Source organism: Salmo salar, chromosome ssa10, assembly GCF_905237065.1.
Source record: "Salmo salar chromosome ssa10, Ssal_v3.1, whole genome shotgun sequence".
Lineage (NCBI taxonomy): Eukaryota > Metazoa > Chordata > Actinopteri > Salmoniformes > Salmonidae > Salmo > Salmo salar.
In genome coordinates, this window is record NC_059451.1 from 124561136 (window position 1) to 124582489 (window position 21354).

A 21354-nucleotide genomic window follows, 5' to 3' on the forward strand; every position below is an offset into this window, starting at 1 on the left:
ACAGACCACCACAGAGCACCACAGACCACCACAGAGCACCACAGAGCACCACAGACCACCACAGACCACCACAGAGCATCAACAGACCACCACAGACCACCACAGAGCATCAACAGACCACCACAGACCACCACAGAGCACCACAGACCACCACAGACCACCACAGAGCATCAACAGACCACCACAGACCACCACAGAGCATCAACAGACCACCACAGACCACCACAGAGCATCAACAGACCACCACAGAGCATCAACAGACCACCACAGAGCACCACAGAGCATCAACAGACCACCACAGAGCACCACAGAGCACCACAGAGCACCACAGAGCATCAACAGACCACCACAGACCATCACAGACCACCACAGAGCATCAACAGACCACCACAGACCACAACAGAGCATCAACAGACCACCACAGACCACAACAGAGCATCAACAGACCACCACAGACCACCACAGACCACCACAGAGCACCACAGACCACCACAGACCACCACAGACCACCACAGAGCATCAACAGTGTTTATCGTGCTGTCTCTCTCTCTCCTCCCTGCTGCAGCGACCACCACAGAGCATCAACAGTGTTTATCGTGCTGTCCGTGTCGCTGAAGCTGCAACATAAGTTCTGTTACCAAAATCCTTTATTTGTTTTAGGGAAAACATTCCTTATTCTCTCAATCTTTTTGCATTGCATGCATGACACCAATAGGGCCTGACGTATAAAATCAAATCAAATGTTATTCGTCACATGCGCCGAATACAACAGGTGTAGACCTTACCGTGAAATGCTTACTTACGAGCCCTTAACCAACAATGCTTTAAAAAATAAAGCAAAAATGTCACGTCCTGACCAGTATAAGGGGTTATTTGTTATTGTAGTTTGGTCAGGATGTGGCAGGGGGTGTTTGTTTTATGTGGTTCGGGGTTTGTTGGGATATGTTCCTATGTAAGAGGGGTGTTTGTTTTATGTGTTCCAGGGTTTTTGGGTATTGTTCTGGTTTTGTATTTCTATGATTTTCTAGGTTGTGTATTTCTTTGTGTTGGCCTGGTATGGCTCTCAATCAGGAACAGCTGTACATCGTTGTTGCTGATTGGGAGTCATACTTAGGTCGCCCTTTTTCACCTGTCATTTGTGGGAAGTTGTTTTTGCACTGCTGTGTGTTCGTTCGTTCGTTCGTTCGTTCGTTCGTTCGTTCGTTCGTTCGTTCGTTCGTTCGTTCGTTCGTTCGTTCGTTCGTTCGTTCGTTCGTTCGTTCGTTCGTTCGTTCGTTCGTTCGTTCGTTCGTTCGTTCGTTCGTTCGTTCGTTCGTTCGTTCGTTCGTTCGTTCGTTCGTTCGTTCGTTCGTTTTCTTTTCTTGTTTTGTTTTGTTTTTTCAGTGTTCAAATAAAAGTTAAAATGAGCACTGAACCCGCTGCGCCTTGGTCCACTTCATATGACGACCGTTACAAAAAATAGATGAGTAAAAAATTTAAAATTTAAAATAAAAGTAACAAATAATTAAAGAGCAGCAGTAAATAACAATAGAGAGACTATATACAGGGGGTACCGGTACAGAGTCAATGTGGAGGCTATATACAGGGGGTACCGGTACAGAGTCAGTGTGGAGGCTATATACAGGGGGTACCGGTACAGAGTCAATGTGGAGGCTATATACAGGGGGTACCGGTACAGAGTCAATGTGGAGGCTATATACAGGGGGTACCGGTACAGAGTCAATGTGGAGGCTATATACAGGGTGTTACGGTAAAGAGTCAATGTGGAGGCTATATACAGGGTATTACGGTACAGAGTCAATGTGGAGGCTATATACAGGGGGTACCGGTACAGAGTCAATGTGGAGGCTGTATACAGGGGGTACCGGTACAGAGTCAATGTGGAGGCTATATACAGGGTATTACAGTACAGAGTCAATGTGGAGGCTGTATACAGGGGGTACCGGTACAGAGTCATTGTGGAGGCTATATACAGGGTATTACAGTACAGAGTCAATGTGGAGGCTATATACAGGGGGTACCGGTACAGAGTCAATGTGGAGGCTATACACAGGGGGTACCGGTACAGAGTCAATGTGGAGGCTATATACAGGGGGGTACCGGTACAGAGTCAATGTGGAGGCTATATACAGGGGGTACCGGTACAGAGTCAATGTGGAGGCTATATACAGGGGGTACCGGTACAGAGTCATGTGGAGGCTATATACAGGGGGTACCGGTACAGAGTCAATGTGGAGGCTATATACAGGGGGTACCGGTACAGAGTCAATGTGGAGGCTATATACAGGGGGTACCGGTACAGAGTCAATGTGCAGGGGCACCAGTTAGTTTCTATAGCATATAAATCAATGAATCGGTTATAACAAACTCCAACACCCTAACCTGTGACATCAAAATGGATGAGGAGGACAAGAAAAAAGAAACTCGAAACGGGGGAATGTTTACTGGTTGCTCAGACGGTAAAGGGGATGTCAGTAACTAGTTGTGGATAAAACTGTAGACCAGAGACCAGCTCTGTGTTTGCGTTATGTGTGACAAACAGATCCTGTTAGAATACAGTATATATTTTTTTCTTCCCCCGGACCATTTGGAACAGCGTAAATAAATAAATAAATTCTAAGCACTTTTTTTTTATGTAAAGCCTTTATTACAGCAAAGACAACAAAAAAAAGTCACATGCAACTGTGAATCCAATTGTTTATTTATTATTTATGAAAATTATTGAAGGCTCCCTTTGTTATTATTTTTAAAAGTAAAATGCTTTGATTGCATTTCGAATCATGAATGACTGCTATGCAGTGTGATGACATGAATGAACGATCGATTAATGCAGTAGCCTACTGTACATATTGAAATTGTAACGGCCGTCGTCAGAATTAGACCAAGGTGCGGCAGAGGATGTGTTCATCATTAGAATTTTAATTCAAAACAAGAGAACACTTTACAAAAACGACCAGAAACAGTCCTGTCAGGAAACACACTGAACAGAAACGATTACCCACAAAACCCCCAACGGGAAAAACATGCTCCTTATGTGTGACTCCCAATCAGCAACAACACTCTACAGCTGTGCCTGATTGGAAGCCACACGGCCAAAATCAATGAAACAAACCAACATAGAAAAATGAACATAGAACGCCCACCCAATGTAAACACCCTGGCCTAACCAAAATAAAGAACAAAAAAAAAACCTCTCTATGGCCAGGGCGTTACAGAAATATAGGCCTAAGTTACTGTATTATTAAGAGAAGCGACACAGGAAGCACTCTTAGGCCTACAGCTGGATGGTGGTTATACAATGATACTATACTAAGCCTACTAATGATATCATATCCTCACATGGTCTCTCCTATCATTGCTATGCAGACGACACACAATTAATCTTCTCCTTTCCCCCTTCTGATAACCAGGCGGCGAATCGCATCTCTGCATGTCTGACAGACATATCAGTGTGGATGACGGATCACCACCTCAAGCTGAACCTCGGCAAGACGGAGCTGCTCTTCCTCCCGGGGAAGGACTGCCCGTTCCATGATCTCGCCATCACGGTTGACAACTCCCTTGTGTCCTCCTCCCAGAGTGCTAAGAACCTTGGCGTGATCCTGGACAACACCCTGTCGTTCTCCACTAACATCAAGGCGGTGACCCGATCCTGTAGGTTCATGCTCTACAACATTCGCAGAGTACGACCCTGCCTCACACAGGAAGCGGCGCAGGTCCTAATCCAGGCACTTGTCATCTCCCGTCTGGATTACTGCAACTCGCTGTTGGCTGGGCTCCCTGCCTGTGCCATTAAACCCCTACAACTCATCCAGAACGCCGCAGCCCGTCTGGTGTTCAACCTTCCCAAGTTCTCTCACGTCACCCCGCTCCTCCGCTCTCTCCACTGGCTTCCAGTTGAAGCTCGCATCCGCTACAAGACCATGGTGATTGCCTACGGAGCTGTGAAGGGAACGGCACCTCCGTACCTTCAGGCTCTGATCAGGCCCTACACCCAAACAAGGGCACTGCGTTCATCCACCTCTGGCCTGCTGGCCCCCCTACCTCTGAGGAAGCACAGTTCCCGCTCAGCCCAGTCAAAACTGTTCGCTGCTCTGGCACCCCAATGGTGGAACAAGCTCCCTCACGACGCCAGGACAGCGGAGTCAATCACCACCTTCCGGAGACACCTGAAACCCCACCTCTTTAAGGAATACCTGGGATAGGATAAAGTAATCCTTCTAACCCCCCCCCTTAAAAGATTTAGATGCACTATTGTAAAGTGGTTGTTCCACTGGATATCATAAGGTGAATCCACCAATTTGTAAGTCGCTCTGGATAAGAGCGTCTGCTAAATGACTTAAATGTAAATGTAAATGTAATGATAACGACATAACTGATAGTTATAACAATGACAAGTAGAAGCAGAAGAGGAAGGGTATAGGAGTGAGAGCTGCGTGCCTACAGTACGATTACAATATTATATTTCCCTACCGTACAGAACAGTGTAGACAACACTAAATACATTATAAGTAATCCCAGAGAGGCTGTTGTAATGAGAGAGAGAGAGAGAGAGAGAGAGAGAGAGAGAGAGAGAGAGAGAGAGAGAGAGAGAGAGAGAGAGAGAGAGAGAGAGAGAGAGAGAGAGAGAGAGAGAAGACAGAGAGACAGAGAGAGAGAGAGAAAAAAAAAGGCCTTTATTACAGCAAAGACTATAAACAGACGAATTTGTGAAATTGTTTATCCGGCATGTTGTGGTCGTTGGTGCTCGGGGAATCAGCAGGGTGTTAAACAAACAACAGGCAACAAGCAGGACCTGTTTTATTTCTGTAGATATACAGAGCACTCAGAAAGTGTTCATACACCTGGACACATTTTGTTACGCTACGGCGTTATTCTAAAATGGAATAAATTACTTTTCTTTTTTCCCCCTAATCAATCTACACACAATACCGCACAATGACAAAGTGAAAACATGTTTTTAGACATTTTTGCAAAATGTATAAAAACAAAAAACAGAAAAAGTGTTCAGACCCTTTTGTTATGAGACTGGAAATTGATCTCAGGTGCATCCTGTTTCCATTGATCATCCTTGAGATGTTTCTACAACTTGATTGGAGTCCACCCGTGGTAAATTCCATTGAATGGACATGATTTGGAAAGTCAGTTAAGAACAAATTCTTATTTGCAATGACGGCCAAACCCGGACGACGCTGGGCCAATTGTGCGCCGCCCTTTGGGACTCCCAATCACGGATGGTTGTGATACAGCCTGGAATCGAACCATGGTCTGTAGTGACGCCTCTAGCACTGAGATGCAGTGCCTTAGACCGCTGCGCCACTCGGGAGCCCCTGCTACACAGGTCCACAGAGCCCCATACAGGCCTGCTACACAGGTCCACAGAGCCCCATACAGGCCTGCTACACAGGTCCACAGAGCCCCATACGGGCCTGCTACACAGGTCCACAGAGCCCCATACAGGCCTGCTACACAGGTCCACAGAGCCCCATACGGGCGTGCTACACAGGTCCACAGAGCCCCATACGGGCCTGCTACACAGGTCCACAGACCCCCATACGGGCCTGCTACACAGATCCACAGAGCTCCATACGGGCCTGCTACACAGGTCCACAGAGCCCCATACGGGCCTGCTACACAGGTCCACAGAGACCCATACGGGCCTGCTACACAGGTCCACAGAGCTCCATACAGGCCTGCTACACAGGTCCACAGAGCTCCATACGGGCCTGCTACACAGGTCCACAGAGCTCCATACGGGCCTGCTACACAGGTCCACAGAGCCCCATACAGGCCTGCTACACAGGTCCACAGAGCCCCATACAGGCCTGCTACACAGGTCCACAGAGCTCCATATAGGCCTGCTACACAGGTCCACAGAGCCCCATACAGGCCTGCTACACAGGTCCACAGAGCTCCATACAGGCCTGCTACACAGGTCCACAGAGCCCCATACAGGCCTGCTACACAGGTCCACAGAGCTCCATACAGGCCTGCTACACAGGTCCACAGAGCTCCATATAGGCCTAGTGTAGATATTAGTGGATGGCCATAACACAACACTGATCTATTCCTCAACTACTATTTGAAATCATTTCAAGCATTGTATCTGTGCTTGATTTGTGTTTCCAAATGTGCAAACCCCACCCACCTGGCACTCCGGGGCAGGCTAAAGCGAGAGTATTTTTAATATTTCCAATAGTATGTGAGCCCAGGTCTGGTCTGCTCTGACAGTCCCCGGCCAGGGCTTCCTGACAGCCCAGGTCTGCTCTGCTCTGACAGTCCCCGGCCAGGGCTTCCTGACAGCCCAGGTCTGGTCTGCTCTGACAGTCCCCGGCCAGGGCTTCCTGACAGCCCAGGTCTGCTCTGCTCTGACAGTCCCCGGCCAGGGCTTCCTGACAGCCCAGGTCTGGTCTGCTCTGACAGTCCCCGGCCAGGGCTTCCTGACAGCCCAGGTCTGCTCTGCTCTGACAGTCCCCGGCCAGGGCTTCCTGACAGCCCAGGTCTGCTCTGCTCTGACAGTCCCCGGCCAGGGCTTCCTGACAGCCCAGGTCTGCTCTGCTCTGACAGTCCCCGGCCAGGGCTTCCTGACAGCCCAGGTCTGCTCTGCTCTGACAGTCCCCGGCCAGGGCTTCCTGACAGCCCAGGTCTGGTCTGCTCTGACAGTCCCCGGCCAGGGCTTCCTGACAGCCCAGGTCTGCTCTGCTCTGACAGTCCCCGGCCAGGGCTTCCTGACAGCCCAGGTCTGCTCTGCTCTGACAGTCCCCGGCCAGGGCTTCCTGACAGCCCAGGTCTGCTCTGCTCTGACAGTCCCCGGCCAGGGCTTCCTGACAGCCCAGGTCTGCTCTGCTCTGACAGTCCCCGGCCAGGGCTTCCTGACAGCCCAGGTCTGCTCTGCTCTGACAGTCCCCGGCCAGGGCTTCCTGACAGCCCAGGTCTGCTCTGCTCTGACAGTCCCCGGCCAGGGCTTCCTGACAGCCCAGGTCTGGTCTGCTCTGACAGTCCCCGGCCAGGGCTTCCTGACAGCCCAGGTCTGCTCTGCTCTGACAGTCCCCGGCCAGGGCTTCCTGACAGCCCAGGTCTGCTCTGCTCTGACAGTCCCCGGCCAGGGCTTCCTGACAGCCCAGGTCTGCTCTGCTCTGACAGTCCCCGGCCAGGGCTTCCTGACAGCCCAGGTCTGCTCTGCTCTGACAGTCCCCGGCCAGGGCTTCCTGACAGCCCAGGTCTGCTCTGCTCTGACAGTCCCCGGCCAGGGCTTCCTGACAGTTATCTGGTTAATGGATGGACCATTCTTATGATTCCACTCAACAATGCTGGGTAGATCCGTACATTTACACAGTTTTTAAATGGAGATTGTTAATAATGATTTAAATTGCCTCCAAAAAACAATCAATAATCTTATAAATACTTAATTAAATAATAAATAAAAAAGGAAATTTCTGGAATCTGTTCCAAACCAATCCCTTAGCAGGTATTTTAAATCTTAATAATGACTATACGACCCCGTATGTAAAGTATGTAGAATGACTCAGGTAAGATCACATGCTGATGAGTAACTATAGTATTAATACACACACACACACACACACACACACACACACACACACACACACACACACACACACACACACACACACACACACACACACGACGTAGTAAAACCCTCCATATCTCAGCGTAAACACACAAACATGCTCCGGGTCCGTATCTTACCGTAAAGAGCCTTGGCGCCCATCTTGCTGTCAGATCTGGCCACTCCACTGCGGAGAGAGGAAGAGCAGAAGGAGGATGAGGAGGAGGGGTTACCAGGGTTACGTTGTCTGCCCTTCATCGCTTCAAACGTTTTTCTCCAACTCTTCCTAATATCAGTATTACAATGTGCTACAAACACGATCTATTCCTAATCAGTCTGATACAGTCAGAGTGTCCCAGCTAGCAGACTGGACAGGAAGACATTAGTCTGAGATACTGACCAGATGGCCCAGAGAGAGAGAGGGGAAGTGTGGGAGGGGACTTTGGAGAGAGAGGGAGAGAGAGAGGTGTGGTGTGGGAGGGGACTTTGGAGAGAGAGGGAGAGAGAGAGGTGTGGTGTGGGAGGGGACTTTGGAGAGAGAGGGAGAGAGAGAGGTGTGGTGTGGGAGGGAACTTTGGAGAGAGAGAGAGAGAGAGAGAGAGGGGAAGTGTGGGAGGAGCGCGAGATACAGAGAAAGAGAGCGAGAGAGAGATAGAGACAGAGAGGGAGAAAGAGAAAGACAGAGAGAGAGAGAGAGAGAGAGAGAGAGAGAGAGAGAGAGAGAGAGAGAGAGAGAGAGAGAGAGAGACAGAGAGGGAGAAAGAGAAAGACAGAGAGAGAGAGAGAGAGAGAGAGAGAGAGAGAGAGAGAGAGAGAGAGAGAGAGAGAGAGAGTAGGAAGCTGAAGAGAGTGACTGGAGCAAGGAACAAGGTAAAGCCAGCACACAGCAGAGCTCCTCTGTACACAGACACCTAGTCTACCAGACCCCTAGTCTACCAGACCCCTAGTCTACCAGACCCCTAGTCTACCAGACCCCTAGTCTACCAGACCCCTAGTTCTACCAGACCCCTAGTTCTACCAGATCCCTAGTCCACCAGACCCCTAGTCCACCAGATCCCTAGTCTACCAGACCCCTAGTCTACCAGACCCCTAGTCCACCAGATCCCTAGTCTACCAGACCCCTAGTCTACCAGACCCCTAGTCTACCAGACCCCTAGTCTACCAGACCCCTAGTTCTACCAGATCCCTAGTTCTACCAGATCCCTAGTCCACCAGACCCCTAGTCCACCAGATCCCTAGTCTACCAGACCCCTAGTCTACCAGACCCCTAGTCCACCAGATCCCTAGTCTACCAGACCCCTAGTCTACCAGACCCCTAGTCTACCAGGCCCCTAGTCCACCAGGCCCCTAGTCTACCAGGCCCCTAGTCTACCAGGCCCCTAGTCTACCAGGCCCCTAGTCTACCAGGCCCCTAGTCTACCAGGCCCCTAGTCTACCAGACCCCTAGTCTACCAGGCCCCTAGTCTACCAGGCCCCTAGTCTACCAGGCCCCTAGTCTACCAGATACATAATCTACCAGACTCAGTTAGTTTTATCTCACTGTGTGTTTAACTGAGTCTGGATGAGGGGAAGGTGTGTGTATTTATTATTGATGGGGGGGAAAAAAATCGATAGTCACATTTCTGGATATTATTTTTTACAATATATCATATAGTATTGACAAAATCTCAATATTATAACTCCAGTATTGTCCCTTCACAGCTAGTTTTCCATCTTCTTTTAAATAGAGTTCTCATGTTCTCTCTGTCCCTCTGCTGCAGGCTCTCTCTCTCTCTGTCCCTCTGCTGCAGGCTCTCTCTCTCTGTCCCTCTGCTGCAGGCTTTCTCTCTCTCTGTCCCTTTGCTGCAGGCTCTCTCTCTCTGTCCCTCTGCTGCAGGCTCTCTCTCTCTGTCCCTCTGCTGCAGGCTCTCTCTCTCTCTGTCCCTTTGCTGCAGGCTCTCTCTCTCTGTCCCTCTGCTGCAGGCTCTCTCTCTCTGTCCCTCTGCTGCAGGCTTTCTCTCTCTCTGTCCCTTTGCTGCAGGCTCTCTCTCTCTGTCCCTCTGCTGCAGGCTCTCTCTCTCTGTCCCTCTGCTGCAGGCTCTCTCTCTCTCTGTCCCTTTGCTGCAGGCTCTCTCTCTCTGTCCCTCTGCTGCAGGCTCTCTCTCTCTGTCCCTCTGCTGCAGGCTCTCTCTGTCCCTCTGTAGCAGACATATATGGTGAGCAATACAATCCCAGTATCGAATCGCAATACGTATAGAATCGTGAGAATCACAATATTGTATCGACACCTAAGTACGGTGATAATACCGTGAGGTTCCTGGCAATTCCACGTCCTAGTGTGTGTGTGTGTGTGTGTGTTACTCACTTGGCTTGCCTCATCGGAGGTCCCAGGTTATTCATGGTTTAAGACATCCACCTGGAAGCCAGAGAAAGAGAGGGAGAGAGAAAGCAAGAGAAAAGGAGATTGACATGAAATTACGTCATGTTTTTTCCCAAACCACAGCATGTTTCCCACCAGGGTTCCTCTATACTTTATTACATTTTGAACCGTCTGTGAACTAACAACTCTCACATGCAGTGGGGCAAAAAAGTATTTAGTCAGCCACCAATTGTGCAAGTTCTCCCACTTAAAAAGATGAGAGAGGCCTGTAATTTTCATCATAGGTACACATCAACTATGACAGACAAAATGAGAAAAAGAAATCCAGAAAATCACATTGTAGGATTTTTAATGAATTTATTTGCAAATTATGGTGGAAAATAAGTATTTGGTCAATAACAAAAGTTTCTCAATACTTTGTTATATACCCTTTGTTGGCAATGACACAGGTCATTTAAGTGGGAGAACTTGCACAATTGGTGGCTGACTAAATACTTTTTTGCCCCACTGTATACAGTACAGTGGTGGAAAAGAGAGAGGATTGTGATTCTCTATTCTCTATGTTAACCTCCGTCTGAGGTGGTTCTCAACAGGCTCCTCTGTTGCGACATCCCCAGAATGCCCATCTGCTAGCCGCAGGCCCGCTAGCTGTCTAGAGCATATCGGGCTGTTAGCTGAAGAGGTCACATCAGCCAATTTTCTTTGGTTACTATTTTGCCAATTGGCCTGGATCCTTTTACTACACCGGGCCCCGCCGATCCATCACGACTGATCTGCCGACGTAACCGTCCGAGGGGACTACAACTGACTCTTCTGTCGCTACGTCCCTCTAAGGCCCTTCTGCTAGCCTGCTAGCCCCGGCCCGCTAGCTGTCTGAATCGCCGTGTCTCCAGCCTGTCTAGCTGCTCACTAGACCCCATTATCACTCTGCTAAGCATGCCTCTCCCTAATGTCAATATGACTTGTCCATTGCTATTTTGGTTAGTGATTGTCTTGTTTCACTGTAGAGCCTCCAGCTCTGCTCAATACGCCTTAGCTATTGTTTCACCTCCCACACATGCGGTGACCTCACCTGTTTTAAATGGAATCTCTAGAGACAATACCTCTCTCATCGTCACTCAATGCCTAGGTTTACCTCCACTGTATTCACATCCTACCATACCTTTGTCTGTACATTATGCCTTGAATCTATTCTTCCACGGCCAGCAAGCGTCCCACCTAGCCCATAGAGGTTAAATCTAGAATCGGCTTCCTATTTCGCAACAAAGCATCCTTCACTCATGCTGCCAAACATACCCTAGTAAAACTGACCATCCTACCGATCCTCGACTTCGGCGATGTCATTTTCAAAATAGCCTCCAACACTCTACTCAGCAAATTGGATGCAGTCTATCACAGTGTCATCCGTTTTGTCACCAAAGCCCCATATACTACCCACCACTGCGACCTGTATGCTCTCGTTGGCTGGCCCTCGCTTCATATTCGTCGCCAAACCCACTGGCTCCAGGTCATATATAAGTCTTTGCTAGGTAAAGTCCCGCCTTATCTCAGCTCACTGGTCACCATAGCAGCACGCGCTCCAGCAGGTATATCTCACTGGTCACCCCCAAAGCCAATTCCTCCTTTAGCCGCCTTTCCTTCCAGTTCTCGTCTGCCAATGACTGGAAAGAATTGCAAAAATCTCTGAAGCTGGAGACTCATATCTCCTCTATTTATTTCCTTACCTCCCTTATCTTACCCCATTTGCACACACTGTATATAGATTTTTCTATTGTGTTATTGACTAAATGTTTGTTTATCCCATGTGTAACTCTGTGTTGTTGTTTGTGTCGCACTGCTTTGCTTTATCTTGGCCAGGTCGCAGTTGTAAATGAGAACTTGTTCTCAACTAGCCTACCTGGTTAAATAAAGGCGAAATACATTTTTTAAAATGTAAATGTTGTATTGTAGTCCTGACTCAGTCCCCATGTGGAGTCACTATGTTTACTTAACAGCTTGCTGTTGGGAGCGTGAGGCTGGCTGCAGGGAAGTAGCGGTGCTGAGGGTGCTGCAGGAAGTAGCGGTGCTGAGGATGCTGCAGCACCACCTAATAATAATCATTACACACAGACAGTCCGGTGAAATACTAGCTAACTGATGTGGAAAACATTCAAACTGAAGAGCCTCTATCAAAGGAAAGGAATAGAAAAGTATAAATCTGCAATATTTATAAATTAAGTAAAGATCCCTCACCGTCTACATGACAGTCAAGGCATTTCAACCATTGTCTAATGTGTATTAGATTATATTATGTGTGGATTACGACTCTGCTGAAATAAAACTACAGTCTACAGCCATAGAGGTTTCTGCTTGTCAAGAATTCCATGACCAGGAACCAGTAAATAATGATTTACTATTCTAATTGTATATATTATATAATGATATACTATATAATTATATCTAATTGAGCTGTTTCATAAAATATACCAGTAATGTATAGTATTAGTGGGACATTATATTAGTAATATATTAGTCTAGCCTGGTCCCAGATCTTTTCTGTGTGCTGTATAAGCAAATGAACATAGCCGTTAGCAAGACAGTACAAACTAGATCTGGGACCAGGCTAACAAATGAGTCCACCTGTTTTATTTCTAGTTAGTACAAATTTAACTGCTTCACAGTTATGTGGACAATATGTTTCACTGCGCATTAAATGTAGGATTTTCTTCACTTCCCTTCCTTCATAATCCTCTGTAACCCGAGTCGTCAGTCGTGTATCTTTCCCTGTGGGAGCACAATACTTAAATAAATGAAATATCACATTTACATAAGTACTCAGATCCTTTACTCGAATGTGTCAATGTCTGGAGACCTTGATTCCCCAAAATGTATCTTGACCCGTGCACCTACAGTGTAAACGTTCATACATCACGATGGGTACATGGAAAATGTGAGTATCATGTAGTATCTAAAACCTACTGATGTTACATTGAACTGGGTGAATGGAATATGAATGACAGTCATCCAATACGCTTGTAATAGAAATAAGGCCTGATCTCAAAACGGCACCACTGAAAGGACACTATGGAGGACACTATGGAGGACACTATGAAGGACACTATGGACACTATGGACACTATGGAGGACACTATGGAGGACACTATGGAGGACACTATGAAGGACACTATGGACACTATGGACACTATGGACACTATGGAGGACACTATGGACACTATGGAGGACACTATGAAGGACACTATGGAGGACACTATGGAAACTATGGAGGACACTATGGACACTATGGAGGACATTATGGACACTATGGAGGACACTATGGACACTATGGAGGACACTATGGAGGACACTATGCAGGACACTATGGACACTATGGTAGGACACTATGGAGGACACTATGGAGGACACTATGGAGGACATTATGGAGGACACTATGGAGGACACTATGGAGGACACTATGAAGGACACTATGGACACTATGGTAGGACACTATGGAGGACACTATGAAGGACACTATGGACACTATGGAGGACACTATGAAGGACACTATGGAGGACACTATGAAGGACACTATGGACACTATGGAGGACACTATGGACACTATGGAGGACATTATGGACACTATGGAGGACACTATGGAGGACACTATGCAGGACACTATGGACACTATGGTAGGACACTATGGAGGACACTATGGAGGACACTATGGAGGACATTATGGAGGACACTATGGAGGACACTATGGAGGACACTATGGAGGACATTATGGAGGACACTATGGAGGACACTATGGAGGACACTATGGAGGACACTATGGAGGACACTATGGAGGACATTATGGAGGACACTATGGAGGACACTATGGAGGATATTATGGAGGATATTATGGAGGACACTTTGGAGGACAACCCTGGCCCTGGGCCCAACAACCCTGGCCCTAGGCCCAACAACCCTGGCCCTAGGCCCAACAACCCTGGCCCTAGGCCCTACAACCCGGTCCCTAGGCCCTACAACCCTGGCCCTACAACCCTGTCCCTAGGCCCAACAACCCTGTCCCTAGGCCAACAACCCTGTTCCTAGGCCAACAACCCTGGCCCTGGCCCCACAAACCTGTCCCTAGGCCCTACAACCCTGGCCCTAGGCCCAACAACCCTGGCCCTAGGCCCTACAACTCTGGCCCTGGGCCCAACAACTCTGGCCCTGGGCCCAACAACCCTGGCCCTAGGCCCAACAACCCTGGCCCTAGGCCCAACAACCCTGGCCCTGGGCCCAACAACCCTGGCTCTGGGCCCAACAACCCTGGCCCTAGGCCAACAACCTTATCCCAGATACCCTGTACCCTTGCTGACCCCAGGCCCTATGTATAGGCCTGAGAACGGAAGGAAGAGTATGAACACTTCGCCACATGGAAAACAACACCTGACCTGGGTTCAAATACTATTACAAATATTGGGCGGGGTTTGTTTTAGCCTGCCTGGAGTGGCAGATGGGCGGGGTTTGTTTTAGCCTGGAGTGGCAGATGGGCGGGGTTTGTTTTAGCCTGCCTGGAGTGGCAGATGGGCGGGGTTTGTTTTAGCCTGGAGTGGCAGATGGGCGGGGTTTGTTTTAGCCTGTCTGGAGTGGCAGATGGGCGGGGTTTGTTTTAGCCTGTCTGGAGTGGCAGATGGGCGGGGTTTGTTTTAGCCTGCCTGGAGTGGCAGATGGGCGGGGTTTGTTTTAGCCTGCCTGGAGTGGCAGATGGGCGGGGTTTGTTTTAGCCTGCCTGGAGTGGCAGATGGGCGGGGTTTGTTTTAGCCTGCCTGGAGTGGCAGATGGGCGGGGTTTGTTTTAGCCTGCCTGGAGTGGCAGATGGGCGGGGTTTGTTTTAGCCTGCCTGGAGTGGCAGATGGGCGGGGTTTGTTTTAGCCTGTCTGGAGTGGCAGATGGGCGGGGTTTGTTTTAGCCTGTCTGGAGTGGCAGATGGGCGGGGTTTGTTTTAGCCTGTCTGGAGTGGCAGATGGGCGGGGTTTGTTTTAGCCTGCCTGGAGTGGCAGATGGGCGGGGTTTGTTTTAGCCTGCCTGGAGTGGCAGATGGGCGGGGTTTGTTTTAGCCTGCCTGGAGTGGCAGATGGGCGGGGTTTGTTTTAGCCTGTCTGGAGTGGCAGATGGGCGGGGTTTGTTTTAGCCTGTCTGGAGTGGCAGATGGGCGGGGTTTGTTTTAGCCTGTCTGGAGTGCCAGATGGGCGGGGTTTGTTTTAGCCTGCCTGGAGTGCCAGATGGGCGGGGTTTGTTTTAGCCTGTCTGGAGTGGCAGATGGGCGGGGTTTGTTTTAGCCTGCCTGGAGTGGCAGATGGGCGGGGTTCACAATTTTCGTGAGTATTCTTTTGGCTCCATTGCAAGCTCAATCAAGCCCAGGTAAAGTGTTAGAAAATTATTACGGATAGCCAGGTCTGGGCAAATACATGACTCCCTTCCTCCTCCCTCCCTGAAACCTGGTCTCGTGCCAGCACCTGGCTAGCCTGAACAATGGAAGAGAGAAGATGGCTGGAGAGATTAGTGAGGAAAGAGGAAGTCTATAGCCCTATTCCCACTACGAGATATGAAGGAGAGTCTGAGGAGCGGAGTGGCTAAAGAGATTTCTGCTTTTCAAGTCACATGAGTGCGTGCTTCATGTACATTTTAGTCATTTAGCAGACGCTCTTATCCAGAGCGACTTACAGTAGTGAATGCATACATTTCATTTCATGCATTTTTTATATATTTTTTTTGTACTGGCCCCCCGTGGGAATCGAACCCACAACCCTGGCGTTGCACACAGCATGCTCTACCAACTGAGCTACAGGGAAGGCTATACAGTAGCTATGCTACCTTAAACACCATGCTCTACCAACTGAGCCACAGGGAAGGCTATACAGTAGCTATGCTGCCTTAAACACCATGCTCTACCAACTGAGCCACAGGGAAGGCTATACAGTAGCTATGCTACCTTAAACACCATGCTCTACCAACTGAGCCACAGGGAAGGCTATACAGTAGCTATGCTACCTTATACACCATGCTCTACCAACTGAGCCACAGGGAAGGCTATACAGTAGCTATGCTACCTTATACACCATGCTCTACCAACTGAGCCACAGGGAAGGCTATACAGTAGCTATGCTACCTTATACACCATGCTCTACCAACTGAGCCACAGGGAAGGCTATACAGTAGCTATGCTACCTTATACACCATGCTCTACCAACTGAGCCACAGGGAAGGCTATACAGTAGCTATGCTGCCTTATACACCATGCTCTACCAACTGAGCCACAGGGAAGGCTATACAGTAGCTATGCTACCTTAAACACCATGCTCTACCAACTGAGCCACAGGGAAGGCTATACAGTAGCTATGCTACCTTAAACACCATGCTCTACCAACTGAGCCACAGGGAAGGCTATACAGTAGCTATGCTACCTTAAACACCATGCTCTACCAACTGAGCCACAGGGAAGGCTATACAGTAGCTATGCTGCCTTAAACACCATGCTCTACCAACTGAGCCACAGGGAAGGCCCCAGTCTTCAGTCTGATCAGCTGTAGCCTACTGACAACAACCACAGCTGCAGGTAACCTGGTGAAGCCTATACTGTCACGACACCGACGGATGGTGGCGCCCCTCCTCGATCGGGCGGGGCTCGGCGGTCGTCGTCGCCGGCCTACTAGCTGCCATCGATCCTTTTTGTTTCACTTTCTGTTGGTTAGGTCTAGGTAGGCACGCACCTGTTTTGGGTTAGTTATTAGTAGGGGGGGTTATTTAGTTTAGCGAGGTATGTCTGTGTTTGTGCGTGATTGTGTTTCTTGTCGGGTTTGTGTGCTTGAGGAACGTGTGTTTTTTTTCCCCTCTGCCTGTGGTTGGTTTTTTCTGACGACCATAACAGTTTTCTTGAATTAAAGTGTGTTCTGCGCTTGACTCTACCTCTCCTGCTTTCTTGAGCCAGCCTTGACATATACGCTCTGATCGCATCTGGGCCATAGGAAACATAACGTCATGTGTTTATAGCCTAAGCTATAGAAACAGTGCCATCAGAAAATATTCATACCCTTTGAATTATTTAACATTTTGTTGTGTTACAGCCTGAATTGAAAATGGATTAAATATTAATTTTTCACCCATCTATACACAATACCCCATAATGACAAAGTGAAAATATGTTTTTAGAAATGTTTGCAAATTTATTGAAAATGAAATACGGAGTCAATACATGCTAGAATAACCTTTGGCAGCGATTACAGCTTTCTGGGAATGTTTATAAGAGCTTTGCACATCTGGATTGTAAAATATTTGCACATCATTATTAAAAAAATTCTTCAAGCTCCGTCAAGTTTGTTGTTGATCCATTGCTAGACAGCCATTTTAATGTCATGCCATCGATTTTAAAGCTGATTTAAGTCAAAACTGTAACTAGGCCACTCAGGAATATTCAATGTTGTCATGGTAAGCAACTCCAGTGTATAGTGTATTTGACCATGTGTTTTAGGTTATTGTCCTGCTGAAAGGTGAATTTGTCTCCCAGTGTCTTTTGAAAAGCAGACTGAACCAGGTTTTCCTCTAGGATTTTGTCTGTGCTTAGCTCCGTTCCATTTCTTTCTTTCTTTCTTTCTTATCCTGAAAAACTCACCAGTCCTTAATGATTACAAACATACCCATAACATGATGCAGCCACCACCATGCTTCAAAATATGGAGAGTGGTACTCAGTAATGTGTTGTATTGAATTTGCCCTAAACATAACACTTTGTATTCAGGACAAAAAGTTAATTTCATAGCCACATGTTTTTAAAGTATTACTTTAGTGCCTTGTTGCAAACAGGATGCATGTTTTGGAATATTTTTATTCTGTACAGGCTTCCTTCTTTTCACTGTCATTTAGGTTAGTATTGTGGAGTAACTTGAATATTGTTGATCCACCCTCTGTTTAATGGTTGTGATATGAGAAAACTATGTTTTAAAGTCACCATTGGCCTCACCCTGAGTGGTTTCCTTTCTCTCCGGCAACTGAGTTAGGAAGCCCACCTGTATATTTGTAACGACTGGGTGTATTAATACATCATCCAAAGTGTAATTAATAACTTCACCATGATCAAAGGGATATTCAATGTCTGCTTTTTTTAAAGATTTTTCCCATCTACTGCTTTTTTTTTGTTTTTGAATCTACAGTGTACCAATATGTGCCCTCCTTTGCGAGGCATTGGAGGCAACTGTGTTTGAAATTCACTGCTCGACTGAGGGACCTTACAGATAGTTGTATGTGTGGGATACAGGGATTAGGTAGTCATTCAAAAATCATGTTAAGCACTATTATTGCACAGTGTAACGTATGCTTCCAACTCACACTCTTAAACACCTAGATCCCCTGAACGCAGCTCACATTATAGCCCACTTTCCAGCTCAGACCCTCAAACACGTAGATCCCCTGAATGCAGCTCACTCTCCAGATCCCAATCACCAGAATTCTGATCACCTGTTCACACACCTGTATGTCATTATCACACACTATTTAGTTCAGTTCTTTGCACCCGGTCATTGTGAGGTATTGTTTGTTTTCTGACACTTCTATTCCGAGCTATGTGTTTCCCCACCATCATTTAATCCTCCTGTGTATGATAGTTTTTGCCTGCCTCACTAACGACACCTTTTGCCTATTCCCTGCCTGTACTTTAACCTATCAGATTTCCTGTTATCAACCTATTGCCTGATCTCCCAGACTACGTTATTAGCCTTTTCCCTGCCTGTACTGTTGCTTGTTGGACCCCCTGTGTATGACCTTCTGCTTGTCCCTGGACCCAGCTACCTGCCTCCTCCTGTGTATGACCTTCTGCCTGTCCCTGGACCCAGCTACCTGCCTCCTCCTGTGTATGACCTTCTGCCTGTCCCTGGACCCAGCTACCTGCCTCCTCCTGTGTATGACCTTCTGCCTGTCCCTGGACCCAGCTACCTGCCTCCTCCTGTGTATGAACTTCTGCCTGGACCCAGCTACCTGCCTCCTCCTGTGTATGACCTTCTGCCTGCCCCTGGACCCAGCTACCTGCCTCCTCCTGTGGTCCTTTACCAATAAACACCTGCTGCTCCCTGCGCTTGAAACCAGCTCTCTGTCTCCCATCGTGTTCATGCAAAGTATTATGTGAATTGTTAAGCAAATTTTTATTCCTGAACTTATTTAGGCTTGTCATAACAAAGGGGTTAAATCATTATGGACAAGACATTTCAGCTTTAAAACATTTGTTTATATTTTTTTTAAATCTAAAAACATAATTCCACTTTGACATTATGTGTTGGCCAGTGACACAATCTCAATTTAATCCATTTTAATTTAGGCTGTAACACAACACAAAATCCATAGCTTTACGTGGCTCAGTGCAACCGGCTGCTTCTGCTACAGTGGTGTATTAATAAATGAATGAATTAATAAATAAAAACACTAGGCCAATAGGCTATGCAGCGCTGTACTCCTGGAGTAAATCTGAGCTGAAAAAAAAAAAACTTGTTAAAGCGACTGCTGTTGTTGTCAAAATTCAAATCTTAACTGCCGCATTTCAAATGATCTTTTTGTGAGGAGTAGCAGAGTGGTGGGGTTAAACTAGGATTGGAGGATCCTTCATCGGTTAAATCTCCAGTTTGGGAACATTTTGGCTTCCTGGTAGGATCAAAAATGTATTGAACTTAGGAGAACATTCATTAAAATCTGCCCAAGATGATAAGAAATTTTATATTTTTTAATGTATTTTCCTTCAACTTTGAGGCAACTGCGTGGTAAAGCCATGTCATATCTATACTGAACAAATATATAAAAGCAACAAAGAGTTGGTCCCATGTTTAATGAGCTGAAATAAAAGATCCCAGAAATGCGCACAAAGCTTATATTTTCTAGTATATTTTTTACATCCCTTAATTAGCATTGTATCCTTTGCCACGATAATCCCTCCATCTGACAGGTGAGCAAATCAACAAGCTGATTAAGCAGCATGATCATTACACAGGTGCACCTTGTGCTGGGGACAATAAAAGGCCACTCTAAAATGTGCAGTTTGTCACACAACACAATGCCACTGATGTCTCAAGTTGAGGGAGTGTGCAATTGGCATGCTGACTGCAGGAATGTCCACCAGAGCTGTTGCCAGAGAATTTAATGTTTATTTCTCCACCATAAGCTGCCTCCAATGTTGTTTTAGAGAATTTGGCAGTACGTCCAACCATCCTCACAAGCGCAGACCTCGTGTAACCATCCCAGCCCAGGACCTCCACATCCGGCTTCTTCACCTGCAGGATCATCGTGAGACCAGCCATCCGGACAGCTGATGAAACTGAGGAGTATTTCTGTCTGTAATACAACCCTTTTGTGGGGGAAAACTCATTCTGATTGGCTGAGCCAGGCTCCCCAATGAGTGGGATGCGCCCCTGCCCGGTCATATGAGGTCCATAGATCAGGACCTAATGAATTTATTTCAATTGACTGATTTCCTTATATGAACTGTAAAATCAGTAAAATTGTTGAAATTGTTGCGTTTATATTTTTTTGTTCATTACATAAAAGTAGCCTGGCAGAATCATGATTATTTGCATCAATCCAGTGACCATTTGATTTGAAAACTCAATCACAAATGTGCTACAGACGTAGGTGGCGTGTCCATAAGCTCAGCTTCCCCTGAAGGAAATTGAATTAAATTGCCAAAATGATATAGCCTAATAAGCCTACTCCTGTCTATACACAAATAAAATAGCCTGCTACATCAGAAAGCATGACTTGGCCAAAGATCAATGTTAAATATACTGTGGATTGTTTTAAATTGCATTGCCTACAGTCGGAAGGACCCACAATTTGTGCAGCTCGCGCTGCAAATACCATATAGATTGTTGCGACTCAATGAAAAGGTCCAACCTGGCATATCACTATTTCATAATAGTTTGGAAAGCAAATGGCTATCGCTGTAAAGAGAAGACATTGAAAAGACTCTAATGTGTATATATATATATTTATATTTATTTTGTTTGGCACTTTTTAAAACATTTTCTCCTCAATTTCGTGATATCCAATTGGTAGTTACATTCTTGTCTCATCGCTGCAACTCCCATACGAACTCGGGAGAGGTGAAGGTTGAGAGCCACGTGTCCTCCGAAACATAACCCAACCACGCGCCCGGCCCGCCACAAGTAGTTGCTACAGCGCGTTCAGACAAGGACATCCGAGCCAATCAAACCCTCTCCTAACCCGGACGACGCTGGGACAATTGTACGCCGCCTCATGGGTCTCCCGGTCGCGGCCGGCTGCAACGTAGCCCGGGATCAAGCCGGATCTGCAGTGACGCCTCTAGCACTCGCAGTGCCTTAGACGGCTGCGATGCAGTGCCTTAGACCGCTGCGACGCAGTGCCTTAGACGGCTGAGACGCAGTGCCTTAGACCGCTGCGACGC

General features: G+C 47.4%; 1 protein-coding gene and 1 non-coding gene across 3 annotated transcripts in view; both read right to left on the reverse strand.

Annotated features, from left to right (window-relative positions):
* The window catches only part of LOC106593278 (epidermal growth factor receptor kinase substrate 8-like protein 2), a 157611-nt gene that overhangs the window by 119727 nt on the left and 16530 nt on the right, over positions 1–21354 (reverse strand). For both annotated transcript variants that reach the window (XM_045688582.1, XM_045688583.1), the window contains 2 exons: positions 9915–9965; positions 7711–7757 (listed from right to left, as the gene is read on the reverse strand). In XM_045688582.1, coding sequence (XP_045544538.1) covers positions 7711–7757; positions 9915–9949 — 82 coding nt within the window. In that variant the 5' untranslated portion in view covers positions 9950–9965. The remainder of the gene's footprint in view (positions 1–7710; positions 7758–9914; positions 9966–21354) is intronic.
* Positions 15676–15810, reverse strand: trnal-uaa (transfer RNA leucine (anticodon UAA)). Its single transcript has 2 exons — positions 15771–15810; positions 15676–15711 (listed from the first exon to the last, which is right to left on the reverse strand). It is a non-coding gene; the product is annotated as a tRNA-Leu (tRNA).